At 36.6% G+C, this 22,068-nt stretch overlaps 1 protein-coding gene across 1 annotated transcript; it reads right to left on the bottom strand.

Moving 5' to 3' along the window:
• Nucleotides 1-1,049: 1,049 nt before the first annotated feature.
• CCT2 (chaperonin containing TCP1 subunit 2) lies at nucleotides 1,050-20,835 on the bottom strand. Its single transcript, XM_081311794.1, has 16 exons — nucleotides 20,653-20,835; nucleotides 19,730-19,804; nucleotides 19,575-19,640; nucleotides 18,779-18,890; nucleotides 18,186-18,262; nucleotides 17,971-18,083; nucleotides 16,777-16,979; nucleotides 13,537-13,637; nucleotides 13,053-13,180; nucleotides 11,389-11,492; nucleotides 7,421-7,540; nucleotides 6,805-6,933; nucleotides 6,308-6,411; nucleotides 5,795-5,894; nucleotides 3,908-4,049; nucleotides 1,050-1,322 (listed from the first exon to the last, which is right to left on the bottom strand). The coding sequence occupies exons 1-16, from the start codon at nucleotides 20,653-20,655 to the stop codon at nucleotides 1,292-1,294; spliced, it is 1,608 nt and encodes a 535-aa protein (XP_081167920.1). The 5' UTR covers nucleotides 20,656-20,835; the 3' UTR covers nucleotides 1,050-1,291.
• Between the last annotated feature and the right edge of the window lie 1,233 nt (nucleotides 20,836-22,068).

Below are 22,068 nucleotides of genomic sequence, written 5' to 3'. Positions count from 1 at the left end.
TTAGCTTCTGTAAGAGAGATATCAACCAACCTTTAACATACATCCCACAGAAATGAATCAGCAACCAAATTTCCTTTTTTATTTTATACTGTCATGCAACATCACTATTTGTAATTTTATGCTTAAAAAGTCAACTGAACTCAACCTTAACTAAAAGCACACGAGTGATCCAGAAACAGTATAGCATCATAGCTGTGAGCATGGTCCTTCATACCATCTGGGATCAAATCCAGGCTCTGCCCTTACTGGTCAGTTACCACCTTTGTCCCATTTCCTTATCAGAAAAACAGTTTCTATCAAATAGGGCATTGTAAGGATTAAACCAATTACTGTGTATAAAATGAACAGAACAGTGCCTGGCATGTGACAGTAAATGTTTACATACCATATTCTTTTACTAATAAGCACAACACTTAAATTTACCCTAAAATCAGTATAAATCCTTGCTTAAAGGAAAAAGTATAAACGGCTATAGACCACTCTCCACCATCAACACATTTTTCAACTATAATATCTATAGTACTAAATGTAAAAAATATAACCACAACATTGTGTCAAATTCTCCTGGTTTACCTGTATAGAACACACCTAGTTCTTAAGGAGTTCATTTTTAAATTTTAAGTGAATATTCTCTGCCCTTTCCATTATTCTAGAAATCAAAAATCATCAAAGGATTTAAAAATGTAAAAATTGCTATTAAGTTTCAAAGCCAGGCACAATGGCAAACACCTACAGTCCCAGCTATTTGAGAGGCAGATTCTAAGTTCAAAGACAATCTCAGCGACTCATGAAACTCAGCAACTTGGCAAGACCTCATCTGAAAATAAAAAAGAACTAGGAACTGGGGATGGAGCTTAGTGGTAAAACACTCCTGGATTCAATCTCCAGTTTTGTCTTTTTAGTTTTTGTGGTACTGAGGAACCAAACCCAAGGCCTCATACACACTAGGTTAATCATTAAGTGGATCAACTCTATACTGAAAATGCAATCATTCACTTCCGTTAAGCATATTTCAAATAGGTTACACAAAGATCATAAGACATAAGAACTAAGTAATTGTTCAAAATTTTAATGCACGCTACGAGAACTTTTAAATCAACTGAATTGTATGGAAAATGAAACAGCAAATAAATTAGACCCACGTTAAAACAGAAGGTCAGCTAATGTCCAAACTTAAGGATATAATGGGCACAGCCAGCCATCGATTCCACAGGTTTCTTCTAAAGGTTGAAATCTTTCGAATAGAACTTTGTTATGAACTGGTCCAGAGATCAACAGCATTTGGGAATGCTTAACAGGGATGATGATCAGGGACACGTTTCCTGTAAGGAAAAACCATACAATTAAGAAAAATGTCAAAGATGAAAAGCATGATGTTAACCAAAGTTTTATACTACATACAGATAACCAGAATTCTAATTTTATTAAAATCATTAGAACTCAAATTTCCTACAAAGGATGTTTCTACCTCTGACTAACATTCTTCAAGTAGCATGTTATTAGAGGCCATTAGAAAATCTGTGGAACGCAAAGGCCTGTGGATATATGCTATTCTCAACTTCTCATCCAAACACCCTACCTAAGATACACACTCCACACTCTGTCATGTATACCTAAAAAAACAAATTAAAACAAAAGAAGAACATTCTCGAGAAAAAAGGGTTAATCCATGTTTTTTACTAATACATCTTAGGAAATTTTACTGTATTAGATACAATTACTTTTTTGTGTGTTTTTAATAAGGTTGATGGACCTTTATTTTATTTATTTGTATGTGGTGCTGAGAATCGAATCCAGTGCCTCACACATGCTAGGCAAGTGTTCTACCACTAAGCTACAGCCCTAGCCCTAGACACAATTACTTTAACCAGAAGTCCAAAAAATGGCAGGACACTATAACAAAAATATCCCTCACAACTTTTATTCTCTAATGACCACAGAGTAAGGACATATAAGGATCTTTTGAGGAGAAAAGATGATAAGGATACAGGGAAATTTTTAACTTCATGATTCAGAAACACTCTTTCTAAAGGCACAAAAAACAGTAAAGAAAAGTAAAAGAACAGACTCAAAGAACATAGTATTAAATTTGGGTCATACAGAAATAAACACCTTCCAACTCAGTAGTTTGTGGGCAAACTAGGTTCCTAACCATGTCAAAAAAATTTATTAACCAGTTATCACTGGGCACTAATCTGAAAAGCACATTCTCTGGTGGTTAAGAAAAGAATATGGCCAGGCGCAGTGGCATGCACCTGTAATCCCATTGGCTTGGGAGGTTGAGGCAAGAGGATCTTGAGTTCAAAGCCAGCCTCAGCAAAATTGAGGTGCTAGGCAACTCAGTGAGACCCTGTCTCTGAATAAAATACAAAATAAGGCTGGGGATGTAGCTCAGTGGTGGAGCGCCCTGGTACCAAAAAAAAGAAAAAGACATATGAAAAATGAGTTTGGCAAAGCTAAAAGTAAAAGTATTCATGTTTCTTTACTGCAAAAATATACGTTTCAAATGTGGTTGAGGACACTGAGTTATTGTGAAGATTTCTATGGGTAGGTTTAGGCTATGTGATCTTGCACCTGAACCTTCTTCACTTAGTTAAGGAGATACAAATTACCTTGGTTGTCCTACTACCTAAGTGACATCCCTCCCAACCCACTTTTAAATTTTGTTATTGCAAAAAAGTTTCAAATGTAAATAAAAGTAGATTGTATAACAAATCCTCATACACCTTACCCAGGATTAATAATTTTCTACATCTGTTTATTCCTTCTTTATGTCCTCTGTTGGATGCTCTGCATCTTTCCGAACTTATAGGAGTTCTGCAGCACTCAGTTCTTAAAAACTCTTCCCTTATTTACGACATTCACTTGTAGAGACTCAAGCAGTCTCCTGGCTTGAAACCCCTATCTGCCTTCCCTCTTTCTCTCAGTCTTTGCATTTCAGACAAAAGAAATTCATTTCTTCAGGCAAAATCCTTGAAATATTTTTTAATTCTCTTTCCTCTCACACCCTGCATCCAACTCATAATTAAAACCCTACTGGTTCTACTTTCAAAATAGATCCACAGTCAATCCCTTCTCATCACCCTTACCACAATATCCTGGTCCAAACTACTATACTCTCCCATCTCCTTGAACCAATACTAATAGTAAATATGAATGACTAATAACTACTAAGAGCAAGTGAAAATCATTAACTGAATCTTCATCTTTCCCTTTAACCCTTTCCCTTTTTTTTGGGGGGGAGGGGAGAGGGCGGGGGAGCACTGAGTAGTGGGGATGAAACTCAGGGCACCCTAAATCACCAAGCTACCTCCCCAGCCCTTTTTATCTTTGAGAGAGAGTCCTCACTAAGTTGCTGACGCTGGCCTCAAATCTGCAATCCTCCTGCCTTAGCCTCCTGAGTTGCTACAATTAAAGGCATAAACCACTGGGCTCAGCTTGTCCTTAACCATTTCTATGTGAATGAGATTTTAAAAGAACTTAAGTTGCTAAAAATAAAACCTATAAAGAAACCTTATACAATGTGTGCTTAAAAATGCCTAAATAGAAGTATACCCAGGACAGAAAACAATGGAAGCTTATTCATCCTGGTTAAAAAAAACATAGGTTATAGGTTATTATAACACTCTACCCTTAGCCCCCAAGCTCCCTGATATTTAAACTTTCTAAATCTGGCTCTTTATGTGCCCTTTCAATCCTGAGAAGCTAGCATAGTTGTTCATGCTCCCTTTCCCAAAAGCTTTCCTGACTTAAAATTCTTAAGAATTGAGACTACTTTAAATAACATAGGGACTCTTTTAACTAGGCAAATATGTTTCTGTGTCTCATTAACTAAGGTATCAAGTAAAAGTGCTCCACTTGTCTCAGTGTTAGTAATTTTTTCTAGAAACTAAAAGTGCTCTGATACCTTGGTGCTGCTTTGATGATGTTGTCCACACGTAGAATCACCTCTGCTGCTTCAGCTGCACTCAAAAGAACTTGCCGCTTCACTTGGAAACTTTCTGTGATACCCAATATTGCCATATCTCCTATGGTACCTTCTTTCATATCTGAAAAGAAAAACTTGTAGTTTAACAACTGAAGTATCAAAACATCTTTAATGATTTATAATAAATAAAATGAAACCCGTTTTAAAAAAAACAGTCTAAGATTACAACACCCAACTACGTGATATAGTTAGCAAATTAGTTCATAAAAGAATTCAGGAAAGCCTTTTTAAAAATTAAAAGATCTAGGGACTGGGGTTGTGGCTCAGTGGTAGTGGGCTTGCCTAGCATGGATGAGGCACTGGGTTCAATTCTCAGCACCATATATAAATAAATAAAGGTCATCAGAAAAAAAAAAAAAATTAAAAGATCTAACCAGGCATACCCATGTTTATAGCAGCACAGTTCACAACAGTTGAATTCTGAAATCGGCCTAGGTATCCATTAACAGATGACTAGATAAAAATAATGCAGTATGTTTTACAATGGAATTTTATTCAACCATAAATAAGAATTCGCAGGTAAATGAATGGAATTTGAGAACATTATGGATGAGGCCTTTGTTCAATTTCCAGTACCACAAAAAAGGCGGCGGGGGGGGGGGGGGGGTTCCAATGTCAATTACTGCTAGGTGCAGTGGCATACACCTGTAATCTCAGTGATTCAGGAGGCCAATGCACAAGGGGTCATGTTTGAGGCCAGCTTCCACAACACAGCAAGATCCTGTCTCAATATGAAGGAAAAAAAAAAAAAAAGAACTGGGATGTAGCTCAATGGTAATGCAACTCTGACTTCAATCCCCAGTACCAAAAAAGAGGCACTTCTATTCTACTCAATTCACCTGTATTAACAGAGGGCAACAATGTCAAAGAACAATTAATTGTACAAAACACTAGGTCACTTACATTAATATTCTCTTTATCTATACCTACATATAAAATTAATGCAGAAAATTTGCTTATTGCTAACTACTATGAAGTCATACACCTGCAAGAAAATTTATAAGTCACCTATCCAACCTTTCATTGTTTCTCAGACAGATGATTAATTGGCTCTCTTATTCAATGACAGGATTATCTACTTTCTAAGATTGTTCCTATAATATGCTGCAGAGCTTATTAGAAATTTTTAATCTGAATTAAATCTGCCTGTTGGCCACTCTTATCTATGGATTAAAGATCTGCCTTCAAGAATGTCTCAATAAATTTATTATAAAATTAGGAATTAGCTAGAATGACAGTGCATGCCTGTAATCCCAGTGACTCGGGAGGCTGAGACAGAGGATCACAAGTTCAAGACCACTCTCAGCACTATTTTAAAATTAAAAAAAAAAAATGGACTAGGGATGTGGCTGAGTGATTAAGTGCCCTTAGATTAAATCCAAGGTATCCCCCGACACACCCATCAAAAAAAAGAAAAAGGAGTTTTAAGAAATCATAGTAGATGGGCTAGGGATATAGATCAGTGGTAGTGGTAGAGTACTTGCTTAATAAGGCCCTGGGTTCAATCTCCAGTATCAAAAAGAGAATAGTAGTAGCAGAATTTACACTTATTTCAGAATATGAGCATTATTTATGCATCATTATATACCAAACTAGTTACCAATCTTCTAACTGGTTTTATACTTCCTAGGTTAATGTTGAGAATATAAAGTTAAATATTTCCCCAGATAAGTTACAAAAGGAACAAAGGAATCTTATACATTTATCATGCAAACTTCTTTTTCTTCTTCCAAAAAAAAAGAAAAAACAACAAACTTGAGATAGACACTTTTGTCAACTACTACAAAAGTTGCACATATTTCTTACCCAGTCCAGCAGTTATATTGCCTTCACTGTGAGCAGCTCGGAGCTGTGCCACCAAATCTGCGCTGTCATAGCCTGCATTGTCAGCTATGATGGTTGGTAACTATGAAATGAAGGAGATAAATTAACTTTACTATACAAAACATTAACTTACTGCTATCTAGAAAGATGGCTTTTTAAAACTACATTTAGAAACAATATAAAATCTGCTTTTAGTTATTGCTCATTAAGGGTATAAAATTCAGAATCAAATTTGAAAATGGTGAATGTTCTTAAAGCCAAGGCAGGCACTGGGGTTGTGGCTCAGTGGTAGAGCACTTGTCTAGCACATGTGAAGCACTGAGTCTGATCCTTTAGCACCATATAAAAATAAATAAAGGTACTCTGTCTACAACTTAAAAAAAAAAAAAAGCCACAACAGTGACCATTTGCTGTCTAGGATGTAAAATGTACTCATTTAAAAATCATCAATAGCCACAAAATTTAAGTTGAAATTTCTCATTTTTACTAGCTTACCATTCTCAGTGCTTTAGCATAAGACTCCATTGCAACAGCTTCTTTGCCTGGTGTTCTACTGGCAAGCTGTGTCACAGCATGAGCCATCAGCATCTCAGAACAGCCTATGAATAAAAATTCCATTAAAATATTGCTAATGTTATCTTCATGGTACTGAATTATTGACTTCCCTTCAGATATTGCCAAGTGCTTTAAAATTAAGTGCAAAGACCAGGCACAACGGTGCATGCCTGTAAACCCATCTAATTCTGAAGACTAAAACTGAAGAATCACAAGTTGGAAGCCAGCCCAACACACAGAGAGGTCCCGTCTCCAAAAAAAGCAGGGATAAGGATGTAGCTCAGTAGTACAGTACCTCCGGGTTTAACTGCCAGTACTGCAAGTGGGGAGAAAAATTGTAAAAAAAAAACCCTAAATGCAAAGATAATACATTTAGTTTCTAAGAACCAAATCATACTTTTATTTCTTAAAGTGTTTAATGTTTTCCAAATTCTTACCTCCTCCATATACTGTTCTAGAATCCTTCACAGTTTGGGCAAGAACACAAAGAGCATCATGCAAAGATCTTTCTGCTTCATCTAAAATTTGTTGAGTGGCACCACGCAAAACAATGGTACAAGCCTCACCTAAAATTAAAACATAATATTCTTATATCATAGTGACAAATTAGTCATAAACACGAAAATTATGCGCTCTATGATTTATGTAGGTGTTGTTTACATTCTTGGATTTTGAAAGCTGATATATTCTGTTACGCATTTTCTTTCCTAACTTATATTCATAGTGATTCTAAAATAGAGAAAACTAAAAGCTGAATATGCACTCTTCATAAAAGGCATAATAAATATGAAGTTTACTTCAAAATATGCTTTTTCAAAACTTTAGGCTTGGGGCTGAGGATATAGCTCAGTTGGTAGAGTGCTTGCCTTGCATGCATAAGGCCCTGGGTTCAATCCTCAGCACTACACACACACACACACACACAAAAAAGATTTTAGACTAATAACATTTTCTAGTACTATAGTAACTTTTTTTTCCACTTCAATGGAGCCTAGAAAAGATTTAGGAACCATAGATACATAATAACAACATACCAAGGGCATAATAACTCACCAAGGGCAACCCCAGAAAAGTGAATGAGTTTATCTTCTCCAATCATGACTTCCTCAATAAGTTTGCAACTTCCAAGCTTCACCAGTTCTGGGTGATCAAAGGTAGAAGCAATTTCTCCACCTATGAACATAAACATTAGATGTGTACAATAGACTTATAAATAATGTATTAACTACATTTTAAAAACTGATTGCTGGGTTGGGGTTGTGGCTCAGTGGTAGAGCTCTTGCCTAGCATGTATAAGGCACTGGGTTTGATCCTCAGCACCACATAAAAGTAAATAAATTGTGTCCATCTACAATTTAAAAAAAAAAAAACTGATTGCTTACTATATATCAGTTACACTATACACTAATTCTTCACATCAACTGTATGCAACAGGTTAATTATCTGATTTGCACATTGCAAAAAAAGAGGCAGGAAGCTAGGAATGTGGTTCATGGTAGACAGATTGCCTGGCATGTGTGAGGCCCTGGTTTGATCCCCAGCACCACAAACAAAAATAAAACAAAGAAGGCATACAGGTTTAGTGATTTATGTAAAGTTACATGGCTAGTATAAACTGAAGCTGAGATTCATATCCAAGTAGTCTCGCTTAGTCCTGTATGCACGCTGTGGGATACTACTCCCCAAATGTTAAATCAAAAGTTAAAAAAAAATTTACCTTTTAAAGTCTGAACTTAAATTCTAATTCTCTTCTGAATCCAATCCAGAATACTAAATTTTATAAAACAATTTCCCAGGACACAATAAAAATATCTGACCAGATATTTCATTTATGTTAACTATTTTGGGGGACAGAGGGATACCAGGGATTGAACTCTGAGCACTCAACCACTTAGTCATATCCCCATCCCTATTTTATATTTTATTTAGAGACAGGGCCTGAGTTGCTTAGTGCCGAGCTCTTTGCTGGCGCTGGGTTTGAACTCTCAACCCTCCTGTTTCAACCGTCCAAGCTGCTGGGTAACAGATGTGCGCCACTGCACCTGACTAACTTTGACAAGAATTTCTGAACTGCTTACAATATGGGCCTTTGATAGCTCTAATTCTCACAATAACTGAAATGTCAAAAAGCCCCAGTAAGGCCTAGAAAAGGGAGAAATGCACACTGAGAATTTCCCACAGCAAAACTTACCGAGGTATAAAAAAGAGTGAATTCATTTTAGTTCTTATGTCTTATTTCAAGTTAATTTCCATCTTCCATGCTCTATAAATTTAACTTCAGCTACTTCCTTTCCTGTCCCTGATCAAAGCAAGCTAGTTTTCCATTTCAAAATCCTTTTTTAAAAATTATGTTCTTTCTCTTTTAATAATGTGGATTTCATGTATTATCAATCAAACCTTCTTTTCCTATTTTTTTTTCTTTTCTTTTAGGGCAGGGGGCTGGGGTACCAGGGATTGAACCAGGTGCATTTTACTACATCCCTAGACCATTTTACTTATTTTTTATTTTGAAACAGGGTCTTGCTAAGTTGAGGCTGACCTCTTGCCTCAACCTCCTGAATCACTGGGAAAACAGACAAGTGCCACCATGACTAGCAATTATTTTACCAAGAAGTGACAAAGAATCTGTTCTAAATTCTACAAATTTATACTCATAATCTATATAATCTTTTTACTTTTGGTTGACAATTCTTGAGACTACTTGTATTATAGATGTGAGACAATAAGTATCTGGGACATCACATCCAAAAATAATTGAACTTTTGGTAAGGTTCATTTCATCTTTCTATATCTGCTTATGAGACATTTCTTGACATTTGCAATAATCATTTTCACACACATTGATACTTAGCTCTGATTATGAGGTCAATTTCACAGCCAGAGTTGTGCTTGTTGCAGTAAATTTTCTTCTGAATATATGTGACAATTTCACGTACTAAGTCCTTATGATATCAATTTGCTCTATGAATTGTGTTATCATCCATATTTCTTATGTCTTTATTTTTTTAAAACATCAGAAATTTATTGGTTGCTCAAAACATTACATTGATCTTGACATATCATACATTTATTTCAAATGTCTTTATTTTCTTGCATTAGAAGATCAATTACATCAACATGAACATTATAGTTTTATGTGTTAACTTACACATCAAGTTTACCATGGCTTATAAAGAACTTTAAAAACAGGTAAATCCACTTCCAAGTAATTAACAAAAGGAAAATGTCTCTAGGTCAAAGGAAGATTATGCCTCTCAAATTCCTAAAAATGGCTTCATATATCATTCCGAGCCAGGCATGGTGGTGCATGCCTATAATCCCAGCTACCAGAAAGGCTTGAGGCAAAAGAACTGCTAGTTGGAGGCCAGCCCAGCAATTTAGTAATCCAGTCTCAAAATAAAAAATAAAAAACTAGGGATGCAGCTTAGTGTTAGAGCATATGCCTAGCATATATGAGGCCCTCGGTTCAATCTCCAGTGCAGGAAGGAAGGAAGAGAGGGAGGGAGGGGGAAGGTAAAACAAGAAATCATTCTGGGATGAGGTGACAAATACTTTCCAAGTTAGTACACCTAATTTCTTCTAATATTTCCAACATTCAGGTCTTCTCAATTCTCATTCCCAGATTCCAAACCAACTTTCCAACCTACTTATTGGACCCAAATGAAATTTAGATGATAAAAATAAAACTTAAGTTTTTCTAGGGCTACTTAGTGACTACTTGTAGAAATCATTATTGCAACAAGAAACAAACAAGAAAGACACAGATTACTATCTGATTTGTAAACACAATTTCTATTTGACACAATTGGGATTATATCACTCAAATCTCCACTCAAGGGTGTTAAGCATACACTTTCATCATATGTTGCTGAACTTTTTATTTCAACATTTATTACTTTCAGAAAAATTTAAAAATTAAGAAAAACTAAGTATACATACTTTACTCTAGCACAAAGTGTTCATTAAAGGTTACTACTGTAACTGTATTACATAGGGTAGAAGCATTCAACTACTCCTTAAGCAATAGTTTGCTTAGACTATATTTAGAAAATTAAACTTATAAACTGTTAAGAAAAAATTTATCTTCAGGGCTGGGGTTGTGGCTCAGTGTAGAGCACTTGCCTAGCAAGTTTGAGGCATTGGGTTTGATTCTCAGCATCACATATAAGTAAATGACTAAAACAAAGGTTAATTAACATATAAAAAAAGATTTATCTTTAAAATAGTAACACCAACAAAAAGAAATCTACAGCCATGGTGAACCTTGTATATAACTTGGCATAGCATTATGGCATTATACATTATTTTGGCTAAGCATTCCTAAATTAGCTGTAAATTCAAAATATAAACTTTTGAACATGAACACAACAGCAAAACTTTTATGTGATGGATCACAGATGCACCAAAATATTGCATAAAATTTCCTTCAGACTGAGTACAAGATGTACATAAAACAAATGACTTTCATGTTTACAACTGGGTCCCATCCTCAAGTTATCTCATTATATATATATGCAAATATTCCTAAATCAAAAAATAAAATCCAACATCTAAAGGGCTTCAAAGTCCCAATCAGACAAAAAATATTCAACCTGTATTAAAAATACTGTAACTAGTCAAGTGTGGTGGTGCACGCCTACAACCCCAGCAACTTGGGGAAGACTCTGGCTCAAAATTAAAAATAAAAAGGGCCTGGGATGCAACTCAGCAGTTAAAAGTAACTAAATTACAAACTTCCAAAAGTATAAATGAGATTTCAGAATAACTCTTCAATAAGATTTCAGAATAACTCTAAAACTCTGAACTCCTTACAGGGATTTCTTCATATTTTCAACAATGAATCACATATAGTAATGTCCAATAAATCTGAGTGACTATTATGTTTATTAGAAATCAATGCCTTTTGGGCTGGGGATATAGTTCAATTGGTAGAGTGTTTGCCTTGCATACAAAATGCCCTGGGTTCGATCCCTAGCACCATAAAAAAAACTCAAAAAGAAATTAATGCCTCTTATACATACCTGTAACAAGGGCCAGGCGCTCTACACCTGCAAAATCTGCATGCTCAATAGCCATGACACCAGCAGCACCAAAAAGCTGTTCAGGATAATTATAAATTAATTGCCTGAAAATAAAACATATAAAACATTATGCTCAAAACTGCTGTTTCGCAAAACAAGCTAAAAAGAATGCAGATATTTTTTACCAGACACACAAATTAGAACAAGTTACCATTTCTCACTTATCCCAGCAAGATGGGAGGCTAAAATAGGATTGTCAAGTTCAAAGCTAGACTTAGCAACTTATTGAGACCCTGTCTCAAAAATAAAAAGGGCTGGGAACATGGCTTAGTGGTTGGGCGCCCCTTAGTTCAATCCCCAGTACAAAACAAAACGAAAACAAAAAAAGAAAGAAAATGTGTTAATTTAGCAGAAAAGCATCAAAAACCTTATTGATGTCCATATACGTTAACTCCTGGTAATCTACAGCAATAAAATTTAAATGTTAAAGAATTTTTTATGTGATTTCATTTTTCCACACTTCAGTTATTCGTGGTCAATTGAGGCCCAAAAATAAAACCAATAGTTTGGTTCTAAATAGCCTACTAAAATCTTGCATTGTCCTTCTTTGTCTTGCCCAGAATGTGAATCACACCTTTGTCCCATGTCTCCACAATGTTTTCTACCTGTCTTTAGTCACTTAGTAGCCATCTAGGTTATTAAATCAACAATCAAGATCTCTCTATATAAGTAACCCTTACATTGCAGTCAAACATTAAGGCACAATGCCTAAGTCACTTCATCTCAAACATAAGCACTGTTATCATAAATCTCACATCATCACAAGAAAGATAAGTACAGTACAATGAGGTACTGAGAGAGGGCAATCAAGAACACCTTCACATAACATGTGAAAGTACAGTTTAACTGTCTTACTTTATTATTGTTGTATTAAGTGTTGTTAATCTCATACTGTGCCTAATTCGTAAGTTAAACTTCATCCCAAACATGTAATGAAAAAACCGAAAACCAAGAAACAGTATCTAAAGGGTTTAGTACTATCCGTAGTTTCAAGCATCCTCTAGGGGTCTATGAATATATCCAACGCCGAGCAGGGGCGACTACTGTACAATGTTCTTCATCTGTGCCACACCAAGTCAGCCAAGAAAGTAAAGATTAAATGTGAGTGACTTCTATGCCTGCTAAGAGTATGTGGAAATCACATCTAATTATGAAAATCTATAATATTAAAAAATATGTACTGTAACAAGGCACAGTACTCCTATAATCAGAGACCAAGGAGGCTGAAGCAGAAAGATACCAAGTCCAATATCAGCCTAGACAATTTTGTGAGACTCTCAGCAACTTAGGAAGAACTTGTCTCAAAATTTAAGAAAGGACTGGGGATGTAGCTCAGTGATAAGGGTTCAATTCCCAGTACCAAAAAAGATTAAAAAGTAAACATAATATGTACTAGTTTCTAAGTAACATTACTAATACAAGTAATTCAATATGAAGTACTTCCATAATTTTTGTGAGGAAAAAATCATTTTTTACATTAAAAATACCATTAATGAGCTGGGGATATAGCTCAGTTGGTAGAGTGCTTGCCTTGCATGCACTAGGCCCTGGGTTCAATCCCTAGCACCCAAAAAAAAGTATCATTAACACATACAAACACAGACCTGTTAATAAAGCAGTTTATTCCATGCTTAAGAATACGTTCAACTTTCTCCTTCATTTTTTCCTTTTCTGCATGTTCAATTTCTGCAACCTTTGCTGTAGAATCAACTCTTACCCGGGAACCAAATATCTAAGACAAAGAAACACACATCAGAACATATACACAGCATCAGTTTTATTAATCTTTTTAAGTCCCACTGCATATTTCAACATTTTTATGTACTATCAAAAACTATGTATAAACCAGGCATGGTGGTATGTATAATCCCAATGGCTCAAGAGGCTGAGGCAGGAGGATCCCAACTTCAAAGCCAGCCTCAGCAAAAGCGAGGTGCTAAGCAGCTCAGAGACACCATGTCTCTAAATACAGAAAAGTACATGTGTGTATATATTCATACACACATTTTAAGCTTTTTAATGCATCTGATTCCCAGCCTGAGTTTACAGCAACCAGCAATTACAACTTCAAGAAAAATAGTTACATACCTTTATTTTGTCTGTATCCATTCCAGTGTTTGCAATAAGAATTTTTGCATTTTCAATTCGCTTTGGTTGATTTACTCCAATTTTTTTATCTAATAGGAATCCTACAATAAACATAATAGTATTAAAAGGCTTCATTTATGAAATGATTAATTCAAAGAATTTATTCAAGTTCAATTTACCAAGCTCCTAGAACCTACAAACCATCCCATTAGAAAAATGATCAAAAAAATCAATTTAGTGGGTTATTTAAATTACAGAAAACATCAGAGCACAGCACAGACAGTAAAAGGTAAACCTAAAACTTTGAAGCTGGTAGTGAAATTTAAAAATAATGGATAAGAGATGAGTTGGATAAACTTGTCCAATCATGTCCCTGATGCATATTGATTTACGGTTAAGCATCAAGCATAAATACACATCTGTCAAATAGAAATAGAATCAGACAAAGAAATACTAGCTACTAACCTAGCTGTGGAGATTTGGTACCATCATATATATGAACTCAGTACTGCTTATCTTTCCAGGCTTCTTTGAAATGAATGCATAAGAAACTTTTCCCTTATTGAGTTTTCTGCTCTTTTCAGTCAAACTATTCACTCAATGGGTCATCATCACAAGGACTAAAGAACTACAATTCCTATTGCACTGCCTGGCAGACAACAAAGAACAGCAGGTGCTTGTGCTACTATCCCTTTTTTCCCCCTCCTTCTAACCTTGTTTTAAATAGAATTCCACTACTTATCAGGTCCTGTTAAGAAATACTAGACAATTACAGAACAAAAGTAACAAAAACAGCATGGTACTGGCACCAAAAAAGGCATGTAGACCAGTGGTACAGAACAGAAGACACAGAGACAAAATAAGTAAATACATAAATACAGTTATCTCTTACTAGACAAAGGCGCCAAAAACATACATTGAAGAAAAGATAGTCTCTTCAACAAATAGTGCTGCGAAAACTGGAAATCCATATGCAGAAAAATGAAATTAAGCCCCCATCTCTCACCATGCACAAAACTCAACTCAAAGTGGATCAAGGACCTAGGAACTAGACAAGAGACCCTGTACCTAACAGAAGAAAAAATAGACCCAAATCTTCATCATGTCTGATTAGGCCCTGACTTCCTTTACAAGTATCCTAAAGCACAAGAAATAAAAGCAAGAATCAATAAATGGTTGCATGCACAAGGTCCTGGGATGGATTCAAACTAAAAAATTGCTTCTCCACAAAAGAAACCATCAGTGAGGTGAAGAGAGAGCCTACAGAATGGGAGCAAATTTCTACCACACACACATCAGGTAGAGCACTAATCTCCAGGATATATAAAGAACTCAAAAAACTTAACACCAAAAAAACAAATAGCCCAAACAATAAATGAGCTAAGGAACTGAACAGACACTCTCAGAAGATATACAATTGATCAATAAATACATTTTAAAAAAACTCACTCCAGTCAGAATGGCAATTATCAAGAATACAAGCAACAATAACTATTGGCGAGTACGTAGGGGAAAAGGCACACTCATACATTGCTGGTGGGACTGCAAATTGGTACAATTAATTTGTAGGAGATTCCTTAGAAAACTTGTAATGGAACCACTATTTGACCCAGCTATCCACTCCTGGGTCTATACCCAAAGGACTTAAAAATAGCATACTATAACGATGCAGCCACATCAATGTTAATAGCAGCTCAATTCACAATAGCTAAATTGTGGAAGCAACCTAGATGTCCTTCAATAGATGAATAAAGAAACTGTGGTATATACATACACAATGGAATATTGCTCAGTATTAAGAGAATAAAATCATGGCATTTGCAGATAAATGGATGGAGTTAGAGAACATCATGCTAAGTGAAGTCAATCCCCAAATACCAAAGGCTGAATGTTTTCTCTGATAAGTAGATATTAATCTATAATGAGGCGGGCGGGGGAGTGCGCCCATGGGAGGAATGAAGGAACTTTGAATAGGGCAAAGGGGAGGGGGGAAAGGGGAAGCACGGGGGGTAGGAAAGATGGTGGAATGAGAAGGACATCATTACCCTAGGTACATGTATGATGACACAAATGGTGTCAACCAGATACATAAAAAATTATACTCCATTTGTGTATTATAAATCAAAATACATTCTGCGGTTATGTATAACTAATTAAAATTACAAAAAAATACTAGTCCTTACATATAAAATGCAATTTAAAAATATTTTTTATTTATTTTTATTTTTTTGATTCTTTTTTATTATTAGTTGTTCAAAACATTACAGAGCTCTTGACATATCATATTTCATACATTTGATTCAAGCAGATTATTTTTTAAAGTAATAATTTTCTTCTTCCCTGTAGGAGAATGCCTACATCTTCTATATAACATTTTGAGAAGCAAATACAACATGAAGTTGCTTTTTAACACCATGCTAAACTGTACCCTCTAGTAAGGGCAATGGCACATGCCTATAATCCTAGTCATACAGGAGGATCCCAATATAAAGGTCAGCCTCGGCAATTAGCTTAACCCTGTCTCAAAAAATAAGGACAACTGAGGATGTACCTCAGTGGTCAAGTACCCCTGGGTTGAATCCCCAGTATCAAAAATAAATAAAAAATAGATAGACAGATCTATAAATCCTATCTATCAGAACATAAACCACATAGATTTGTCAGTTAAAGGATCTTCTTAAAACAAGAAGGAACACTTCCTCAGTAACCTGCTAACTACTAAATGGTCTGACTTATCCAGATCCCTCCTGGATGACACACGTAATACTAGAAAAAGTGCTATTTGAGAGTACCTAATTTTCAGCAAAAGAAAATTACAATTACTCAGGGACTAAGGTTGTGGCTCAGTGATAGAGCGCTTGCCTAGCATGTGTGAAGCACTGGGTTCGATTCTCAGCACCACATACAAATAAATACAATAAAGGTCCATCAAAAAAATTAAAAAAGAAAAGAAAATTACAACTACTCTTCACTAGACTGCAAATAATTTCATGGTACAAAGTGAAATCTAGAAGTTATCAGAAAAATGCAGGAATGGTATAAGAAGATGACGCACACTGTCAGTATTTAACAAATAGATTAAAATGAAAAATGGTTGCAATGTATATGTTCTCAAAGTTAAGTTTTCTGGCTCTGTAAATTGTCACAAATTCCCATTAACTAAAATCAAGACTCATTCAGTATTCAGCCTCTCAGAAGCTTATCCAAACTTCTTTCCCATATTTGGACACCCATACATACCTTCATCTAAGTAAGAATCTGCCAGACTCCCTCCTAGCTTCTTGATGACATGAATCGCCTCCAGATTACCAGAACCTTTCAGTCTGAGAACAGCTTCTACAGCTAATTTGGTAAAGTGATCTTTGTGATGAGTAAGAAGTTTTGAGGACAATGTTGTTCCTGCAATATTCATTAAATCTTGACGGAACTTAACTTCATCAGAACTAAATAAAAAGCAATAAAAGAAACAAAAAGAAAACCAACCCTGTTATTAAAATGTTTGCTCACAGTAGACAACCCTATTTTACTTTTCAAAGTTTATCTAGATAGCCATAAATCCATAGATATTTTTACCCTAGCCAGGTCTCCAAAATTCACAGAGTAGTGAATTAAAGGGTAGGTTTTCTCCACCAAACTGCCCAAGGGGGCAGGAATGGAGGGAGAATCAAAAGAATATTAAATGTACTGGGTGCGGTGGCACACGCCCATAATCCCAGTGGCTCAGGAGGCTGAGATGGGGGATACTGAGTTCAAAGCCAGCCTCAGCAAAATCGAGGGGCACAGTCTCTAAATAAAATACAAGAGGGTTGGGGATGTGCCCCTTAGTTAGATCCCCAGGGCACTCACTCACTCACACTCTCACACACACACAAATCAAATGTTGCCAAGAGCATGGGGAAAAAAGCATTATCACACAATTAGTGTACTGGGAGTATAAATAAAATTTTTTGAACATTTATTTGGTAATGTACATAAAATGCCTTAAAACATGTACTCACCTTTGGACCCAGCAATTGTATAAACAAGTTCCTGGATAACAAGTCTGTCACATTATTTTATAACTAAAATTATCAAGAACACAAATCTCCAACCATAAATAGGTTAAAGAAATTCCATTAGTTCTATATGCAAATGTTTAACTCTATTAAAAGTAATATTGCAGAGATTACTAACACTTAAGAAATGTAACTGTTATCCAACTAGTTTAAAAAGATGCTAACAGACCCTCTACACGATGTATTTGGGGTTTGGGGGCATTTTTATTTTTTATTACATGTAAAAAGACTAGAAACACAAACTTTCACTTTGGTGGCTATCTCTGGAGGCTGATGTGGGTCTGACTGGTGGGTGGAGTGAAGCAGAATCATACTTGTGTATGCTTTTCAGCATTCTTTAGACTAGAATTTTAGAACTGTAGTATTTTGGTATACCAACCCGTGATCAACAGCAGAACTCAACAGAGCTTCTCTTGCAGCCTTTGTGGCTTCTCTCCAACCCGCAATAATGGTCTGTGGATGAATCTTTTTTGCAATTAAAGATTCTGCTTCCTATTAATAAACAGTTATACAAATAATAGTTACAATGGACTTAATCATTTATTCAAAACCATAGTAACAAATAACAAGGCCAGAGTTCTCAGTTGCTCTTACCCTTAGTAATTCTGCTGCTAAAACAGTAACAGAGGTAGTGCCATCACCAACTTCATCATCTTGAACCCTTGACATATCTAGAAAGAAAAGTTAAAATTATTTCTCTGTAGCTTACTAAGTTATACAAAAATACCCACTACCAATCTACTCTCACTAACATAGATTCCTCACCTGACAAATTTGGGGAAGCTTTTAGGTCTGAAATAAAAAAATTTTTACCACTGTTATGGTATGATTATGCCCCCCCTTCCCCGAGTTCATGTGTTGGAAACATAAATCCCCAATCTCTTTCTTGTGATGCTTACCAGCATGTTATATCAGAGCAGAAGGTCCAGACATGGTTCCCAGACCTTGGATTTTCTAGTCTCTAGACCCATGAGCCAAATGAAATTCTATTGTTTATAAATTACTCAATCTGTGGTTTCTGTTATAACAGCACAAAATGGACTAAGATAATCACCAACAATTACATGGCTCTTCTGAAACTGTATTTTAATAGTAACAATCAATTAAAAAGTGTTGAGTATCAGTCAACACAACCTATTAGAAAACATTTCAAAATGTTAACCAAATAGTATTATCTTCAGACTCACCAACTAAAACTTTAGCTGCTGGGTTGTCAACACCAATATTTTTCAGAATAGTGGCACCATCATTGGTTACCATGAGAGAGGCATCTCGTCCACTACTTAAAAGAATTTTGTCCTAAAAAGAACATATTTATTTCAAGTTAAGATATAAATACACCTTCAAGAATGCATGAATCAATCAGTATACTCAGCAGTATACTGCTGACATGTAAATACCTCGGATAGCTACTGGCCATCAAATGTTTCCAATGCATATACCCCACTATCATATCTTCATTATCTATCCCCAGAGGCATTAGAAACACAAGGAGAATCAGACCTCCCTAGATTTGTTTCAGCACTGTGATACAAAACAATGGAAACAACAGAAGCTTCCATCAAGTAAAGTTATAATCAAGCTACAGAATACTATTTGACAGTTAAAGAGGAGATAGTGTATCTACTTACTCTGAAAGGAATTTAAAAGAGTAATTACAGAAAAAGTACACACAAACAGCATGTATGTATGTTATGTCAGAACATAACAGGAAAATACTGAAAAAATGGACATACAAATAACACTGGTTGCCACCAGGGAAAGGCATGGAACTGGAGATAATGATCCAGGACATATTTTGTTCTTAGCAAAAAAGAACATATTTACCGCTTATAAAATTTAAGTCTTAAAAGATTTTAAAAAAAGTTACTAACTATATCTCCAATAAGAGCTTTAAAAAATATTAAAACTTAATTTGTGGCCAGCCTGGGCAAAATTTTAAGACCTTATCTCAAAACAAAAAAATTTGCTATTTTTGCTTACCATGCCCTTGGGTCCCAATGTGCTCTTCACCAAATCTCCAATGGCAATGGCACCAATAAATGATGACTGAAATGAAAATCTGAGACTGTCAGAATTTTGATCATAGAAAAAAAATACAATTGTATTTTTATAAGAACAAGGCAGAATGGGCTTACCAGACGAGCTGTCTCCGCTCTCTCTTCATCAGCTCCAGCCTTGAAGATGTTAACAGGTGCAAGGGAAAGGGATGCCTAAAAAGGAAAATCAAGAATACGGATGCTCTTTATTTTTTGGTACCAGGGTTGAACCCAGGGGCACTTAACTACTGGGTCATATCCTCAACCCTTTTTATTCTGACCAGGGTCTCCTCAAGTTTCTTAGGGTCTCTAAATTGCTTAAGATATCTTTGAACCTGTGATCCTCCTGCCTCAGCCTCCAGAGCTACTGGAATTACAGGCTTGCTCACTGCAGATGAATACCCATACTCTCTAACAATATATATTTTAGTGCCTTCCAATACATATAGAAGTAGGCATCTTAAGAGAATATTCATTTACAGTAATTTTAAAACAAATTAAGCAACCATCATCAAGGACTTACATGAGGACGCCAAGTATAAATAGTTAAGTCAGAGAAATCGAGTGTCTGGGCAAACTAGCGACAATATTAACTTAAGGACGAGTAGTGAGAGGGTGTAAGGCTACTCGTTCCACAACGGCCAGGAGGGCGCCCTCCATCTTCCACCCTAGGGCGGCTCCTTCACGGCCCTCCAGACTCCGCCTCCAGGAGGAGGGCGGCGCTGTGCGGGCACTAGAAACTTCTTCGCTAGGGATAAGACCCGAGTCTCGTAGTCCCCAGACTGTTGAAAGGCGGAACAGAAAAAGGACGCCTCATTAGGCCCATTCCTCCTTCCCGCCCGCATGGAGGAATCTACCGGCTGAACCCGCGCAGGCCTCACGCCGCGACTCGCTCCATGTGCGGTGGGCCCAGAAGACAAGGGCAGCCCGCGACTCTGAGAACACGGAGGGAGCAGCGGTGTTGCGGGGCACGGCGGGGCTGGGACAGGGGTAGGAGGTAGAGAGCAGGAGGCCAGGCTCACCATGGTTCCGAGGAGTTCGGCACACAAGCAAATCCCTCACGCGCCCGGTAGCCAGCAGGGAAAAGGAAGCAGGAAGTGACGAGGACGCTTTATCGCAGGGGGCGGGGCCCAGCTGCGCACCGCTACGGCCTGCAGCCGCTACCGCCGCCGGAGCATCTCCAAGAGTTGCCTCACCGGCCGGAAACGTAGCTCTTCAGTGGGAGGGCGGGGCATCGGCTCGCGCTCAGCCACTGCTGCGCCTACCGCTCCGGATGAGGAAGGGGCGGGACGGTTTGAGGTTGAATTTCCGAAGAACAAAGAGACGCCGCGCCACAGGGGTTGCCACAGCAAAGGAGTTCCACCTCACATCTTTAATTTTTCTATTTTAAAATTTAATCTTTAAGACGGACATTTTGGCTCGTGCCTACAATCCAGCGACTCAGGAGGTTGAGGCTGGAGGCTCGCGAGTTCTAGGCCAGCCTTGACAACTTAGCCAGGCCCTGTCTTTAAAATTTAAAAAGGACGGGGGCAGTATCTCGACGGGAAAACGCCTCTGAGGGTTCAATCTTCAGTAATGCAAAAAATATTTAATCTTTAAAATTTTGTATTAAAGTCATATGTACGGTTTCAAATATTTTATACTAATAATGAAAACAATTGAACTTATTGTTTCTTCTTCCCAGAAGCAGCCACTTTAATTTTTTTTGGGGGGGGGGTCGATATTTACGGACATATTACTAAATGATATATTTATTGTTATTTTAATTTTAAACATTATTTACTGAGTAATACTTATTTACTGAGTATTACAAGGGAGGATTTCTTTCCTTTTGTTGAGTTTTTAAATGTTGTTTCTAATTGGACCTGGATTGCCTAGTAGGACAAGGTCTTAGAACTCAGGCAAAACATTTAATTGTCTTTGCCCTTTTTCCGCATTTCAGGAGTTCGTGCGTTCATTTCTTTTCCCCTCCAACAATAGAGGTAATTCATGTTCTTACATGATGTCTTGATAGAGATCAAGATTCCAAATATTTCAGTTTACTAAAAATAGTTTTTTGCTTTCTGTGAGTTGACCCCCCTAAGATGACCAGAGAAAACTGTGCTTTAAGAATTTAGTTTTCTAGCATCTATGGATACCCACTTTTCTTCTTTTAATCACTCAGCAAGTGCCTGGATTTTGACAGTGAGAGGTTTCAATTTTTAGTTGTTTTTATCCTCAGATATATACTGGGGGTTGGCAAGCTATACAGAGGTGAATCCAACCGTTGTATTTGTATGACCCAAGAGCAAGGAATTTTTTTTTAAATATATATATTTTTTAGTTGTAGTTGGACACATATCTTTTTGTGGTGCTGAGGATTGAACCCAGGGCCTTGCACATGCTAGGTGAGCGCTCTACTGCTGAGCCACAACTCCAGCCCCTGGTTTTTATGCTTT

Source organism: Spermophilus citellus, assembly GCF_964194105.1.
Source record: "Spermophilus citellus genome assembly, chromosome: 10".
Classification (NCBI taxonomy): Eukaryota; Metazoa; Chordata; class Mammalia; order Rodentia; family Sciuridae; genus Spermophilus; species Spermophilus citellus.
The sequence above is the reverse complement of the archived record's forward strand: the minus strand, read 5'-3'. Positions and strand labels throughout refer to the sequence as shown.